Below are 16,400 nucleotides of genomic sequence, written 5' to 3' on the forward strand. Positions count from 1 at the left end.
TTCTAGATTTTGTGTATCTTCTGCTCTCTTTAAAAAATTAGTGGTAGAACTCCAGAGAGCAGCCCCTTACAAAATTGCATCGAGAAGAAGGCCCCCCCTTCTTCTCAGTGACAGTTTGTAACTCCGCCCACTCACCACATTCCTCGGAATGTGGTGAGTGGGCGGATATGTCATGTGACACATCTCAGAGCTAAAATGAAGAGGCGCCTCCATAGCCAGGTGGGAAGGAGCAGCAGTGCGTAGCATACGCTTCTTGATTAGACCAGGGTTTGGGCCCGTCACCACCAACTACAGAGGATGCGGAAAGGTCAGGAATGACCACCGCATATTCACGGAGCAATATGGCCTTAGTTGCTAATGCTCCTAAGAACCAAATAACAAACTAACAACAGCTAAAATGAAGAAAAACTAATGTGAAAACAGCAATTTTTTTTGAGAACAAGAAACAAAAAGTAACACCACGTGTGGCCAACAATCAGTTTTTGCTTGAATCCCTCTAGAATTCATGTAAAAACCTAACATTTTTTCACTAAACACAAATGAAAACATGACCCCTCTTATAATTGTTTTTTTTTTTTTTTTTTCCCTTCTAACTACAACTATTTTCTCAGTTCACGTCCTTCACACAACCTTCTGTTCGTCATATATTATATCCACTCTTCACTACACGATTGCATGTGCGGTAACAATGAAATTATTCTTTGAAAATGCACAAAATGTCAAAATAAATGTTTTTCTTTTTTAAATCTTAGGGGTTGTCTCCTCCAAGCCTGCTTTTGTTAGCACAGCTAACGAGAACATAACACGTGTAATTAACAATAAAATTACTATTTGTATATGCACAATATGCTAAAAGAAATTTTTTTTTAAACAATTTAACAACTGACACAATACTAGGTTAATGACGTCCGCCTGAAACAAAGAGGGGGAATGCAGTCAATGGTTGGAGTGACAACCTGTCGATCACTGCTTTCCCCTGCTTCTTGACGCCATTTTGGAAGGTGTACTGCTCTCTGGAGATCAACCAAATTAGCAATTTGGGTTTGTTTGCTTTTGCGTATAGATCTTTGTAAATTTCATCATATGGAACTAAGCATTTTTGAAGCTCCCTTTTGAACTTTGTGTTCCTTTCAGTCAAAGGATCTACGTTTAAAACAGGATTTTCCATATGCTTTTTAGGCTAAAATTTGGAAGTTCAGAATTTTCATCGGCACTATGATCCTCTGAAATGAATTAATTTACCTCCGATGTCATTTCCACCAAATCCGCTTTGCCAGCCTCTTTTTCTACCAGTAATTCTTAAACATCTTCAGTAATCACATATTTTTTTTAGGAACATCAGCGACTAAGGCCACGTCGCTCTGTTGTATATTGTCTATAAATTGTGTGTGGTCTGAGGTCGCTTTTTTGTTTTGCTAGATGAAAAACCTGAGCTTTTCAGGAGAAAAAAACCATTACTACCCTTGCCTGAGACAGACCAACTCAGCCATGTTATGAAAAAGACCCACAAAAATTCCTCACATCATCGACCGGATTTGAATTCGGGTCTTCTCCATCCGGTGTGAGCAGGACGGCATCTACCTACTACTGAAACCACGAGGGCTTCAGTAGTCATATCATCAAAACCTTCGCCTCCTACTGACATAAAGCTCTACTGTTGCACTGATTCCATTTTCTACCAGTTTGATCATATTTCCTGAATGCACGGACTCTGGCCATACATTTTTCCAAGGTGTTTTTAATGCTGACAGTTTTACTCCTCTGAGCAATAAAGTTATGATTCTGATACAATCCAGAATTGAAAAATGCTTCCATGCCTCCATCACTTCAATAGATTTGGAATCAATTTTTTTTCCTAAAATCCATTGTAATGATTTTAGGTGGTAGGGACATTACTTCAACGTTTGGATGACTTAAATCTTTTGGATGGCCTTGCACATTACCCAATAGTAATAAAATTTGAAATCTAGATTTTTCCACAAGTTCAACAGCACATAACGCAGGAATGTACCAATTTTCCCAACAAAATAAAATACGAGCAGTTCGCAAACATTTTTTTGCATAATGACTAGCAAGTCAACAGTGGGGATTCACAAAAAAGAATGGAAATGTTGACTTGCACTAACTTGTACATTGTCTAAATTTCTCGCAGCCTGAGGCATAAGCCCTAATGCATTATAGTCTTAATTCATCTTATACACTATCAGGCATCTCTCACATTGTGGAGTTATATTTCATAACTGTTTTGCCATCATTACATCACTTGGGTACCTACCCACTCACCGAAGAAGGGCCAAATAGCCCTGAAACGGTGCCATCTGGGTGGTGGTATCCACTGAGAATAAGTAACAATAGTCTTCTCCTTTAGGTGAAGCGTTACTTATTCGAAGTAGTGCAATGTCATGGCAACTTGTCGTGAAGGTATTCACAATAAGAGATATGACTTAAACGATGCCGCCTTTGCAAATAATTTGCTAATCTAGAATTGACTGTGTACTAATATGATGCATTTGCACTAACTTGTACATAGTCTAACTTTCTCGCAGCCTGAGGCATAAGCCCTAATGCATTATAGTCTTAGGATACAATGAACATAAAAATATGTGTTTGTCGCATGTGAATACTAATGCCAGAAGTACTGTTAATAAATCTGATGAATTTTAAGTAAAGGTGAAATCAATAAATACTGACATTATAGGGATATCAGAAACCCAATGTCACTCTGGTATATTGGATACAGAAATTGAATATGGTAAGTACAGTATGTCCAGGAAAAACAGGCATAACATGGAGGAGGGAGAGAAGGTATGCTTCCAATCAGAAAGCCACACTCATTCAAGAAGAGTATAATTCACTAGTTGTGAAACTATCATAATAGCAGTGAATAAACCGTGAGACATAAAAGGTGGAGCAACAAAACCGAACAAGAATATACTACATCTAATGAATGCACTTGGCATGATGATCAGCTATATATGCAACTGCAGTGAGCAAGTAAATCCAAATGTCTTCTGATAGAAAACTTTACATATCCATACACAGAGCGGGATTTGTGGATAGGACATTCACCTAGTATAATTAATATTCTTGACATTACTAATAAAAGATTCATTTATCATTAAAAAATCTTCAAAGAAGTGACTAGCTGACAGTTACTATAAATGTTTTGGTGTTTAATGGAACATTGGCAGCTGAGGCATAATGCAGCAAGTAAAATTAAAAACAAAAACTAATATTTTGATAGCCTATAAATAGACTAACATGTCATGAAAGTAAATGCTATATACTAAGGTATAGAGTTCAATAAAATATATAAACTTAAATCTTTGTATAAAAATTAATTGAGTGTAGAAAGTTAAGAACGTCAGATGTTGTCTGTCACCTATAATCTGACTGAGTGTGAATGGTTCAGCCAGATTATTAAAAGCCCTAAAAAATAAGTGTGATGCTTCACTAAAAACAGGACATTCTATAAAAACATAACGAACAGTTAAAATACTGTTGCACACCTCACACATAAGTGGGTTATCCGCCCTCAGCAAAAAGGAATGCATTAGATGATATGACCTATGCAGAGCCAAGCAAGAACAACTTCCTCTCTTCGGACCCTGCGTAGACTGGATGCCACTGCGTGATTACTGGCCTAATATGATGTAGCTTATTTGTGGCATGTCAGTGCCAAGAATCTTGCCATTGGGAATATAATTTAAGGTATTATTATTTGCTTGTAGCCTGTATAGGGCACTGACAGGCAATGATTATCCATAGAAATGGCTGATTTGTCAGCGGCATCAGCTAATTCATTCCCCTGAATCCTAATGTGGCTTGGGATTCAGCAGAAGCAAATATCAAATTCTGATTTAACAAGGAAAAAAAAGCATCTGTTGGATCCAAGACAGGACCGGACGAGGGTTATATCTCATCGATAATAGAGCCTGTAACACACTTGACGAGACACTATATATCATATACCTTTGGTAATCGCTATTTTTAATGCAATCAAGGGCTACTGCATGCAACTCTGCAGTATAAATCCTAGTTTCTTGTGGAATCTTATTGGATATGTTTTGTGAGGGAAGACAACAGCAGATCCCACATAAGATTCTGACTTCAATCTAGAACAATCTAACTAGAAGGGTAGAACAATCTGCATCCCATGAAGTTGATGAAAGCGCCTGAAAGAAGTTAAGCCCTTTAACACACCTTGTTCTAAGCTGATGAATATGTTGTAGAAATGTCAGCTTCTTGTTGAAAATAAGTCCGAGAATTTGACTTCTGATACAAATGGGACGTTGTTTTGCCCAAGCCTTAATTCTGGGTCAGGATGAAGGTTACATTTGTAACAGAAGCATACATAAGCAGTCTTTTGTGATGAAAATCTGAACCCATTAGCCAATGATCAAGATGTAAGATGATCAGTGGTTTTCTGCAGTTGCCTTTCAATGACCCTCATATTGCATGAATGACAAAATATAATAAAATCGTCAAAGTAGAGGGCATTGTTTATTGCAGGTAATAGTTTATTTTGAATGCAAAAAGTGTGACACTTAGAACAGATCCTTGTAGAACTCTCACCTCCTGACAAAACACTCGAGAGAGTGTGGATCCTAAATGGACTTGAAATTGGCAATTTGAAAGAAAGTTTTTAATAAAAAGAGGAAGGTTACCCTAAGAATAAAGTTATAGAGGTCTTGTAATATGCCAAATCGCCAGGTTGTGTCGTACACTTTTTCAATATCAAAGAAAACAACTACCAGATGCTCTGATTTAATAAAAGTATCACGAATGCACGTTTCAAGTTGAATTAAATGATCCAGAGTGGATCTGTTTCTTCAGAAGCTGCACTGTATCCTGGAAAGCAGACCATTTGCGTCTGAATACCACACAAGGCATGCATTAACCATTCTCTCCAGGACCTTGCACAAACAGCTTGGCTGAGTGATAGAACGATAGTTACTTGGATTTCTAGGATCCTTTCCTGGTTTTGGGAATGCAAGAATGATTGCCTTTTGCCAGGAATCTGGAAATTGTTTGTTAAGAAAAATTCTATTAAATAAAATTAAAAGATGATCCTTAGATTGTAAGAGGTGTTTTATCATTTCATAATGGATGTCATCTGGCCTCACAACACTTGCACATGTGAGAAAGGGTGCTGCATTTAACTCTTCCTGTAGAGGGCTCCTTATATGGTTCAAGTTCTTTTGAAGAGAAGTTTAATGAATATGTCTCACTTTTCTCTTTCAGGGCCAAAAACTCTGGGGGAATGATGTTATTGCAGAAATTTTTGCAAATGTTTTCTCCAGAGTATTTGCAACTGCAGTTTGATCTGCAATTGGACATAGATTGTGCTCGAGGATAACAGAGGGGCTTAGTGGATATTTTCCCTTTATGTTCCGGATCTTATCCCAGACTACTTTTGAGTTAGCAGTCTGGGTTATAGATGATGTAAAACAGATCCAAGATTTCCTTTGGCTCTGATGTCGGATATAATGTGCTTTTACATGTGCATGTTTAAATGATATTAAATTTTCAGTCGTGGGATATCGGCGGAATATCCCCCCCCAGGCTTTATTTTGTACCTTTTTTGCTGCTGTGCATTCTGAATTCTACCAAGGTTTGGGAAATAGTGGAATTGCAGATGCACAGACAATGTTTTCTGTAATGGGATCCTGACTGCCTGTAGTGATTTCAAGATTTGCCAGATATTGAAAGGCATTCCAGTCAGATTGATCAATCTTCCACTTTTGTGAACTAAATGGCAGATATGGTGTACCACTAGTTAGGGTGATTATTACGGGGTAGTGATCACTTCCATATGGGTTTTCCTCCACCTCCCAAAGTAAGTGAAGGAAACAAGGGAAGCATAGATCAATGGCAAAGAAAGTATGGGTAGGCATGTGGAAGGTACTTGTTCCCACATTTATAAGGGAGAGGCCACTGCCAGTGAGCATATGCTCTATGACTCGTACCCCTTTCACTGATGTCAGCACTACCTCACAGAGTGTTATATCCATTAAAATCCCCAAGAAATAAGAAAGTGGAAGGTAACTGCATGAAGAGATCACCAATATCTTTCTGGGGAATGTCAACTGTAAGTGGCAAATAAACAGAGTAGACAGTTAATAAGAACCCCACTGTAAAGCAGATTGCTACAGCCTCTATGCTAGTTCTAAGTTGCAAAGACTGAAAAGGGATCTGGTTGCTCATGAGGATTGCGAGACTCCTCCATGAGCATGAACATCCACAATTCTATCCTTATGAATGATGGTAATGTTTCACATGGTGGGGTTATCATTTGCCTTTAAATAAGTCTCCTGTACACAAAAGGAGGCTGGCTTGTGCTTTTGCAGGAGTGCCTTTATGTTATCAGTATTTTGCTGGAATCCACAGCAATTCCACTGTAGGAATTTAGCCATTATTTTGGCTTGGTGGGTCCATCATGGGGCTTCCGAGGTGCTGAGGGCTTACTTGCCAGTCTTGGATTTATCTTTTTTGGAGAAGTATGGATGTTGTCCTGTGTCCATTTCTTCCTTTGCAAAGAGTTCCAAGACTGAATCATCATGCACCTCCTTGGTTTCGACATCCATTTTTTTTGCCCTAACGTGGGTGTGGTATGTCTATACAAGTGTGTGTATTGGTGTTGATTTGAGTGTGTAGGTGGGCTGAAATCCAGAATAACTCATGGGGGGAACCCTACCACCTTTGCCTATTGGTGACTTCTAGCCACCAACAGGATTTCTTTTAGTCACCAATAGGATTAAAAAACCCAGCCATCTCCAAACAAGTGGCAAACCTTACCACTCATTTACACACTATCACAGAGGACAGTTATAAAGTTTAGAGGTTTTCATTTGCTTAAAGGGAATTATATTGGCCTTAGACATCAATCTGAGTTCAATTTAGTGCGAGCAGTATAAGTTCAGAAGTGATATATATATACACACATGCTAAATGGAAAATGTTTCAGAAAATAATTCTAGATGCCTCACAGTTTCTTACTTTTAAAAAGATATGATGGAAGACAAAGTAGGTAAACAAATAAATTCTGAATCTGGTAACCCAAAAGATTGTTTGGGATATCTTAAAAATATCAAAAGATCCTGTTCAATATAGAATGTATAAAGTATTTATTCAGGTTACTAAGGGAGCAAGACAAGCTAAAGCAGATCATGAAAAGGATTTTGCAAAGAAGTTCAGGAAAAATAGTGATCACTAAACTCTTATCTATAATAACAAAGGAATTCTTAGACTCAAGTGAAGTTCCATTAGAATGGAAATGTGCAAACCTCTCTCTTCCATACACAAATGGGGATTCTAAGGGTAACTACAGACCTGCAAGTCTGACTTTCATGGCTGCAAAAATTATAGTCTATGATTAAGGTTACACTGCAAGGTCATTTCGATAGTAGCAAATTATAACGGTCATAACAATATTTACTATGGGAAGATCTTGTCTAGTTTTTTTTTTTTTTTTTTTAAGGAGCATTAGCAACTAAGGCCATATTGCTCCAGGAATATGCGGTGGTCATTCCCTGACCTTTCCGCATCCTTCGTATTTGGTGGTGACAGGATCGAACCCCAGTCTAATCAAGAAGCGTGTATTACGCACTGCTGCTCCTTCCCACCTGGCTACGGAGGCGCCATCTTGTCTAGTAAGATATTATAAGACAGTCACAAAGGAACTGGATGCAGGAAATACCTTTCATACAATTTAATTAGATTTTAGAATGTCTTTTAACATACTTGTGCATAAGCTCTAGATGTGTATGCAATTTGGGGTAGAATGCTGCTCCAGTGGATAAAGAGATAGCCAACTGGTAGAAGATAAAGTGGTTATACTCTTAAGCAGGCAGTGCTCCAAATGGACCAGTGTTATGAGTGGGGTCCCTTAGGACCTGTGCTAGGGATTTGTTTTTAATTTTAATTAATGATATTGATAATGGTGTCAAGTTTCTTGTCAATATTTGCTAACAATATTAAGGTTGATTGGATTGTTAATAATAAGAATTGAGAAATTTTTCTTCCAACAAGACATTGAATTATACAAATGATTTAAAAATAGCAATTAAGCAACTGAAGGAGTGGGTGGGGCAGCACACTAAACACAATTAAAGGTGAAAATGACCTTCAGTGTTAGTAGCACAGTCCAATATACAGTTCTCTCAAAAAATAGCAAGGTTGCAAAGCAGTGCAAGGGGTACTGTATGAGGAAGAACACTCATTGTGAAGGATTTCACAATATGAGATGTTATAATAATGATGCTTAATGTATAAACTTCAGTTTGTCTTAAAAGTCAGCTATGTAGCAATGATAAAACAGAAATTCTGTCACACACACACACACACACACACACACACACACACACACACACACACACACACACACACACACACACACACACACACACACACACACACACAGATAATTACAAATCAATGATTAGGCTATATCTTGAAACACTGTATATAGGTATAGAGACCACATTTCAGCAACTTGCTTGAGATGCAAAGAGATATTCATAGGAGGACAGTGTGCAGTTCTTTAAGCTGCAAAGTTTAAAAACTAGGCATTTGTGTTGATATTTGAGTGATAAGTTTAAGGCCATAAAAGGGTTGAACAAACTTAAAGATGAAGGCATGTTTTCTCTCTCTTGGTTGATGCAAGCAAGGGGACAGAGATTCAAATTAAGGAAATTTAACCATAGACTGGATTACCTTTAATCAAAGAAAAACTACCCTTGCAGAGATAGGTGGCTTATACAGATTTAAGGCGGCATTGGATATATAAAACTTGGGATACATTTCATTTTATTATTTTTTTGAAAGCATATGCTACATAAACTTTGCTTACTTTTATTGCTGTCATTTATTAATAATATTAAATATTTTTTTAGTGGCTCCTAAAATGCAAGCTTTAATAATGCATTGCTTACCAAAAATTTCAATTTCTGCTTGTTAAACTGTTCATATTCTTAAGTTTACCTTTGTCTTCTTTGATGGTCAGCATAGGAAGAACATATATAATACCATAGGATGTCAATGGAGATTTTAAAGCCATTCCCAATATGTCCTGGTAAAATAAAAAGCAAAATAACCAGATGATAACATTATATAAATAATGTAGCACATTGTACATTCAAAAATTCTAAAATGTTGTGATTTATGTATTTATCGACAATAATAAATACTATCCAAAAATTTAATAATTTCATATTAAAATGAATACCTTTGAAACAGTGCCGTCCAGGTGGTGCTACTCAAATTGAGAATAAGTAATAACAGACTTCTGTAATAGGGGAGTGTTACTAATTTTAAATATACGAGGAAGAACACTCACTGTGAAGGATTTCACAATATGAGATGTTATAATAATGATGCTTAATGTATAAACTTCAGTTTGTCTTAGAAGTCAGCTATGTAGCAATGATAAAATTGCACTAAACAATGTCATATTAACATAATTAATGATGTAAAATAAATAGATGTGGAAATACTATCATGTTTGTTTATAGCAGAAAGCCAAAACTTTAACAAAGTAGCTAAAGTGTTCAAGTTATTTGAGTGACTCCAAAAAATCTTCATAAATCTTTCACAGTACACCAAATTTAGAAAAACTGGTCACTCTCAACATAGGCTTTAAACAAGTGTTTATTTTGTTTAAATGATATCCTTTATGAAATGTAATAGTTTATTTATAGTAAATGTGTACAAGATTTAAGAAGTATTATAAATAAGCATTCATATTAAATTCTAAATCTCTATGATAAATTTAACATAATATGTATTAACAAAACATACCATAACCATCATTCTCCATACTTTCTCAAGTGGTAAGTATTTGTTATTTGTTTCTTGTACCACTTGTGTACAAGAAACAAATAACCTTGGGAGTTCTCTCTTTCCTTTTATGCCTAATTCATAAAAACAATTTGTTGGACTCTCTTGCTATTGAGCATTCTCCTTGGAATGCTGTCATATTATTAAACAAGATATGTGTTTTCTGAAAAGCATTATGCGAGGAACAGAGATTAGTAACGGGGAAAAAAAAAAACACAATTACAAAATAAAACTGATAAAAAAGGAAATTTATCTATGTTAGCTGAACTGGTTTATTTTGGGAAATTCAGATTCACATTAAAGGTAAATAATGTGTATTAGAATGACTGTACACCTTCAGTGATTAACAATTGTTTAGCAAATGAAGGTGCCCACATTTCAGATATATTAAGTGTGGGAATTGCAGACCTACAAAACAAAGAAATTATATAAATAAATTTCTTACATGCACCTGTCATGATGCCTGGAAACTTAAGTGATAATGTGTGTTTTAATAACCTATATGTCAAATAAAATAATGCCAGAAACCTTATAAACTAAAAATAAAACTGAAAAGTTTTATTTCTACTGGTAAGTAGAAATAAACAGAGAAGCAATCAAATTTAAAATTTGTGGCACTTCTGTTATTGATACCTAAGCTATTGAAAGAGGATTCTATTATATTGTCGATCAATTCGGCCCTGGAAAGATTGTGCAAGGCTCAAGGGGTAGAATTTTTTTCAGCCTGGACTGTACTTGTTAACAGGAGAGATTGCTTCTACAGGGATGGGATACACTTAAATAGAAAGGGTGCAAGAATATTTGCTGATGCTATCGAGGCAGCGTTAGGTGGGTCGGAAAACTGCTAGCTTGGGGGGAGACAAAGACCAATAGATTGACAGTAGCCACTGGCAGAGGTGAAAGAGATTCTTGCAATGCTTCTATTAGAATGAGCAGAAGCCTGAAAAACAAGATGCATGGTATTTCAGAGACTGCTGGGAGCCGTTGCGGTACAAGTAAACACATGGGTTGTGTTAGGGTAGCTAAGAATAGAAACAGGTGCAGGTATACTTGCGTGTACACCAATGCTAGGAGTTTAGTAAATAAATTTGATGAATTTGAGGTATTGCTCAAAACATCAAAGGCAGATATTGTTGGGATATCAGAGACGTGGAGTCACACAGATATAAGGGATGAAGAACTGCAATTTGGGGAGTACAACGTCTACAGAAAGGATAGACAGGATAGGAAGGGGGGAGGGGTTATGCTATTAGTTAAGAAACACATAAAAACCAAGGAAGTGAAGCCAGTCACAATCGCTGGACAGTGCAGTGTTGAGTCAGTTTGGTGTGACATAAGCATTGGGAGATCAAAATTGAGAGTAGGAGTGTGCTATAGGCCTAATGACTCTGATGAGTATAATAAGGAACTGTACAGGGAAATAGAGTGGGCCAGTAAATCAGAGAGTCTTATAATGGGAGATTTTAATTTCCCAGATATTGACTGGAATTTGGGGGCTGGTTACTCACACACTAGCAGGGCTTTTGTGGATTTATTGGATGATTGTTTTCTACATCAGCATGTTCGGGAGGCAACTAGAGGGAGTAATACTCTTGATTTGATTATCAGCAGTGATTCTTCATGCATTAAGAATCTGCAGATAAATGAACCACTAGGAGTTACTGAAAGAGGTAACTACCATTAGGGGTAAAGGGAAGGGTTATTGCTTCCGTAAAGGTGACTACAATGGACTGAGACAGTATTTAAATTCTATACAGTGGGACCAACTGATGATGTTACCAACAGCAAATTCAAAATGGGAAGCATTCAAAGAACTTATCTTGGAAGCTACTAGGCTTTACATACCAACTAAGAAATATTGTTCAAGGTTTAGGCCAAAATGGATGTCAGATGAACTAATGAGGCATATGGCAGAGAAGAAAAATGCATGGGATACTTACAAATTAACACATGACACAGAAGCCTATGATAGATACAAGTTGATATGCAACCAAGTTACAAAGGAGGTTAGGCAGGCGAAGGCAGATTACGAGAAATCCTTGGCAAGGGATGCAAAGAAAAACAGCAAAGAGTTCTTTACTTATGTAAACTCTAGAAGGAAGGGGATGAATCAGATTGGTCCACTTGATATTGATGGGTCAACTGTTGATGATCCTGCTCAGGTAGCTAACAAACTAAATGAATATTTTGCATCGACATTCACACATGAGGAGTTATTCAGCAAGGGGAATGCCAGAGGTGTATTCAACTCTAGCAGTAAGCTACAGAATCTTGAAATAACTGTGAGTAAAGTGGAGGAGAAACTGTTGAAGATAAACACAAGAAAGGCACCCGGGGTGGATGGGATCTATCCAGTTATATTAAAGGAGGCAGCAAAGGAAGTAAGCAAACCCTTAGCCATAATTATGAGAGCTTCCTTGGACTCAGGGGAGGTACCCATGGACTGGAAATGTGCAAATGTGACTCCAATTCACAAAGGAGGATCAAAGGATGACACAAGTAATTATAGACCTGTGAGCTTAACTTCTGTTCCAGGAAAATTAATGGAGGCACTGGTTAAAGAAGCACTGCAGGATCATTTAGACAAGACTTCAGTTATAGCTCAGACACAGCATGGTTTTGTTAAGGGGAAGTCTTGCCTGACCAACTTGATTGGATACTATGATGCAGTCACAAAAGAACTGGATGCAGGGAATAACTTTGATATTATATACTTGGATCTTAGAAAGGCTTTTGATACTGTTGCACATGGAAGACTGCTACACAAATTGGAGCAGTGTGACATTGGAGGCAAATTGCTGCTATGGATAAAGGGGTGGTTGAGGGGGAGAAGACAGAGAGTGGTAATCAATGGACACTGCTCATCGTGGACTAATGTTATTAGTGGAGTCCCTCAGGGCTCAGTGTTGGGTCCATTGTTGTTTTCTGTATTTATAAATGATATTGATGATGGTATATCAAGCTTAATGTCCAAGTTTGCAGATGATACAAAGGTTGGCAGGGTTGTCAAGGACACTACTGACACTATGCTGCTGCAACAGGATCTGGAAAGGTTGAGCAGATGGGCTGAGAGGTGGCAAATGAAGTTTAACATTGACAAATGTAAAGTACTACACATGGGAAACAGCAACCCCAGAGCAACGTATCAACTCTGTGGTACTACACTGACAGTGGTAGAGAATGAAAGGGACTTGGGGGTGATTGTGCAGGCAGATATGAAGTTCTCTGAGCAGTGCAGACGGGCTGCAAGAGTAGCTCATGGAGTATTGTCAATGATATACAGGAATTTTTCCAGCAGGGATAAGGAGGTGATTATTCCATTGTATAAGGCAATGGTCAGGCCACACCTAGAGTACTGTATACAGGTCTGGAGGCCTCATTTCAAGAAGGATGTAGAGCTGCTGGAACGAGTACAGAGAAGGGCAACAAGATTAGTGAATGGAACAAAGGGGTGCTCTTACGAAGAAAGGCTTAAGTTTTGCAATTTACAGTGTCTGGAGACTAGGCACCAGCGAGGTGATCTGATAGAGGTGTATAAAGCCTTGAATGGTTTAAGCATGCTCAATGCTGATGGGATTCTTCCTCTAGCTCAGAAAAATCACCTGAGGGGGCATAAATTCAAATTGAGGAAAGACAGATGTAGGATAGACGTGCGGAAATTTGCCTTTAGCCAGAGGGTGGTTGGTTGGTGGAACAGACTGCCATCCCTTGTGGTGGAGGTTGATAGCCTAAATAAGTTTAAGGCTCAGCTGGACAGGTATTTTGAACGAACAGAGGGGTGAAGTGGAAGTGGGTTTTTTTTTTTTTTTTTTTTGGCTGATGCTGCATAAGCTTGCTTTCTTGCATCAAATGCCTCTACTAATGCTAATGCTAATAGTCTGTGCACTGGTAGTCTGCTGACTTGGCTGTGTATGTTGGGATATCATATAGCTGAAAATGGATACCGCAGTAGCCTGCTGAAATAGTGGCATACTGTGGTATGTTGCTAGAGGGAGAGGTGCTAACTACTGAGGGGGAGAAGCTGTGAAGGGAGTTCCTGAAAGAAAGAATGGGGGAATGACTCCCCATTTCTGCTGATCTTCCTTTGTGGGGAGACTGTATAATAAAAGATTCTTTGTAGTTTGCCTGGTCCATGTAGCGGAGTCATATAGGATAAACCAGTGATTTTCACAAATGCTGTAAATCATCTTTTTCCCAAGTTCTCCAACCTGGTGTGATTATCTTGCTCTTTCATCCTGGAGAACTGCTTACTGTTAAGAGTGACTAATATTGACTTTGCACATTGTTCAGTGTAGAAAATTTTTTGCTTCCAAGGATGGGTGAGGGTGGAATTTCTGAGGAGTCGTTCTAATTCTTCTGTCCCCACATAGCATGTGTGGACATCTGTTTTTGTAAAGGGCGGCTCCTTGAACGTCAGTTCATCTCTGCCTCGTATCTCTGTGAAGAACAGTATCACTACAAATGGGCCAGGTATGTGTGTGATGGAGGTTTGTGCATATTCTGTTCTGGCCATTTAGCTATCCAGAAGCATCAGTCACCTGGACAGATGATTCTGAGTACTCGTTCAGACCACGGGAAGGTGGGCCAGTCCCAATAGTGCTCGTGATGTCTCAGTTCGAGACTCTGACTCACCTGATGTTGCCAAAAGGTGGGCCAGATTCCTCTGGGGGACCACGAGAGAGAGAGAGAGAGAGAGAGAGAGAGAGAGAGAGAGAGAGAGAGAGAGAGAGAGAGAGAGAGAGAGAGAGAGAGAGAGAGAGGTTCCTGTGGTGTATTAAAAAAAGAAAAAAGAAAAGAGAGAGAAAAAAAGTTGAGATTTACTCATCTACAGCAAAATCTATTGTTCTATAAACTGGCGTAGGAGAAGAGAGGCAACTGATTGGGGGGGGGGGACCAGGGCAAGAGAGGCCATGACATCTTGGGATACTTGTGTGCATCCGTCCAGAGGAGTAATTCTTTCAGAGGGCTCATATAGTGCTGGGGAGGCCAAGTGGGTCAATTTGGAAGGAGAGGCTGGCTTGGATAGCCAAGCAGGTGTAAGTTGCAATGGTTGGGAGGCAGTGATCAGTGCCACTAGAGCATTAGCAAGGGACTCCAAGAAGGAGGCTGCAACAGGAGTGAACATGCTGAAGTCCAGTTCAGAAGAGGTGCTCACATCAGGTTGAGGAGCAGAGGATCAGCTGGTTCCATTGCCAGGCGGGGTATTAGGAGAGGATAGAAGAGGCTTAACCCTGGACCTCCTACTAGGTTTACCTCCAGATTTGGGAGAGAGAAGGAGCTCTGGGTCATATGGCTCTTCGGATGAAGAGTTCACACCATCATGGGAACTCATTGTAGAATGCGGATTGCCCAAATGGGATGAAAAATTCGAAGTTGTAGCATCACGTGAGCTCATAGCATATAATCAGTTTTGGGATGCAAGTTCTAAATCCCAGGGAAGAGTCTCCTGAAAGGTTCAATTCTTCTGACAATTTCAGGAAACTCTGCAAGCTCCTGATTTTTGTGAAGTTGGATGGAATCAGTAGGGGGCGCTGCTGGTTATGATATCAGCATACAGTGCCCGGATGTGTCAAGTTTAATGGTTCAAGAAGAGACTTACCCATAATGCACACCTCAACAGACAATAATACAGCTCAATCCAATTATATAACATTAATGAAATTATGCAATAATTATGTAATCAATTAATAATATTTATGATGTCATCAGTCAGATCACAACAATATTGTATCCATTTGTTATTTGAGACTAGAGTTAGTAATAAAGTGGCTTACAACATCAAGTCTGGAGCCACCAATCAGAGACAGTCCTGGTGATCACGTGATCAATGACGGCAAACAAAGGCCTTTGTTTACCACAATGAGGGAGCAGCAATGGCTGCCTCCATGCTACATAATTACAGGACACAAAATTTACAGCTAGGCAAAAAAACTAGTTGTGAACCAATCATCTAAATAATAACATGAATCACTAGCGCTATTCAAGAATAGTTCACTGCACTACTCAAGTTTTAAATAAGCAATAATATCAAGGTGATCCACAACAGAAAATTGCAATGTTAACAACAGCCAAATCTTTATGGCATTTCAGCGCTGTGTTCTGTTGAAAGCAACAATGCACGGCCCGAAATTAAAATTACTCATATTTTCGAAATGCCTTAGAAGTTGGGCAAAAATAAACCATCAACACCTAGAGAATTTGATGGGTACAATTTCAATCCAAAAAGATTTGAACCACTTTGAAGACACAAAATTCAAGACATTTGAAGACAACATTTGAAGACCAAATTCATGCAACTGACCAGTGTTGCCAACTCAATCTCTGTCCCCACATAGCAGACTAACTTTGTGCCTGAATACCACGTCTATGACAGGATGATAAGGAAAGGTGATAGTTCATATGTTGATGCTTGCCTCCTTTCATATGTGAGTGCAGGGAATTCTGTCTTCCTGATGTTCTGACTGGATTCGTTATTTGGTGCTACAAGTTGGATATTTTGCAATGCTGTATCAAATTCTTGTGAGTCGTTTAAGGTCTTTAAGGTCAGGCTCTTATTGATACCT

The 16,400-nt window shown here is 38.5% G+C and overlaps 1 protein-coding gene across 1 annotated transcript in view; it reads right to left on the reverse strand.

The window, feature by feature from the left end:
• LeuRS (Leucyl-tRNA synthetase) overlaps window positions 1–16,400 on the reverse strand; it is a 248,471-nt gene that overhangs the window by 138,100 nt on the left and 93,971 nt on the right. The window contains exon 10 of the mRNA XM_090379080.1: window positions 8,983–9,070. Coding sequence (XP_090235206.1) covers window positions 8,983–9,070 — 88 coding nt within the window. The remainder of the gene's footprint in view (window positions 1–8,982; window positions 9,071–16,400) is intronic.

This window comes from Mastigoproctus giganteus, chromosome 8 (genome assembly GCF_048544385.1).
Source record: "Mastigoproctus giganteus isolate SK-2022 chromosome 8, ASM4854438v1, whole genome shotgun sequence".
Taxonomy (NCBI): domain Eukaryota; kingdom Metazoa; phylum Arthropoda; class Arachnida; order Uropygi; family Thelyphonidae; genus Mastigoproctus; species Mastigoproctus giganteus.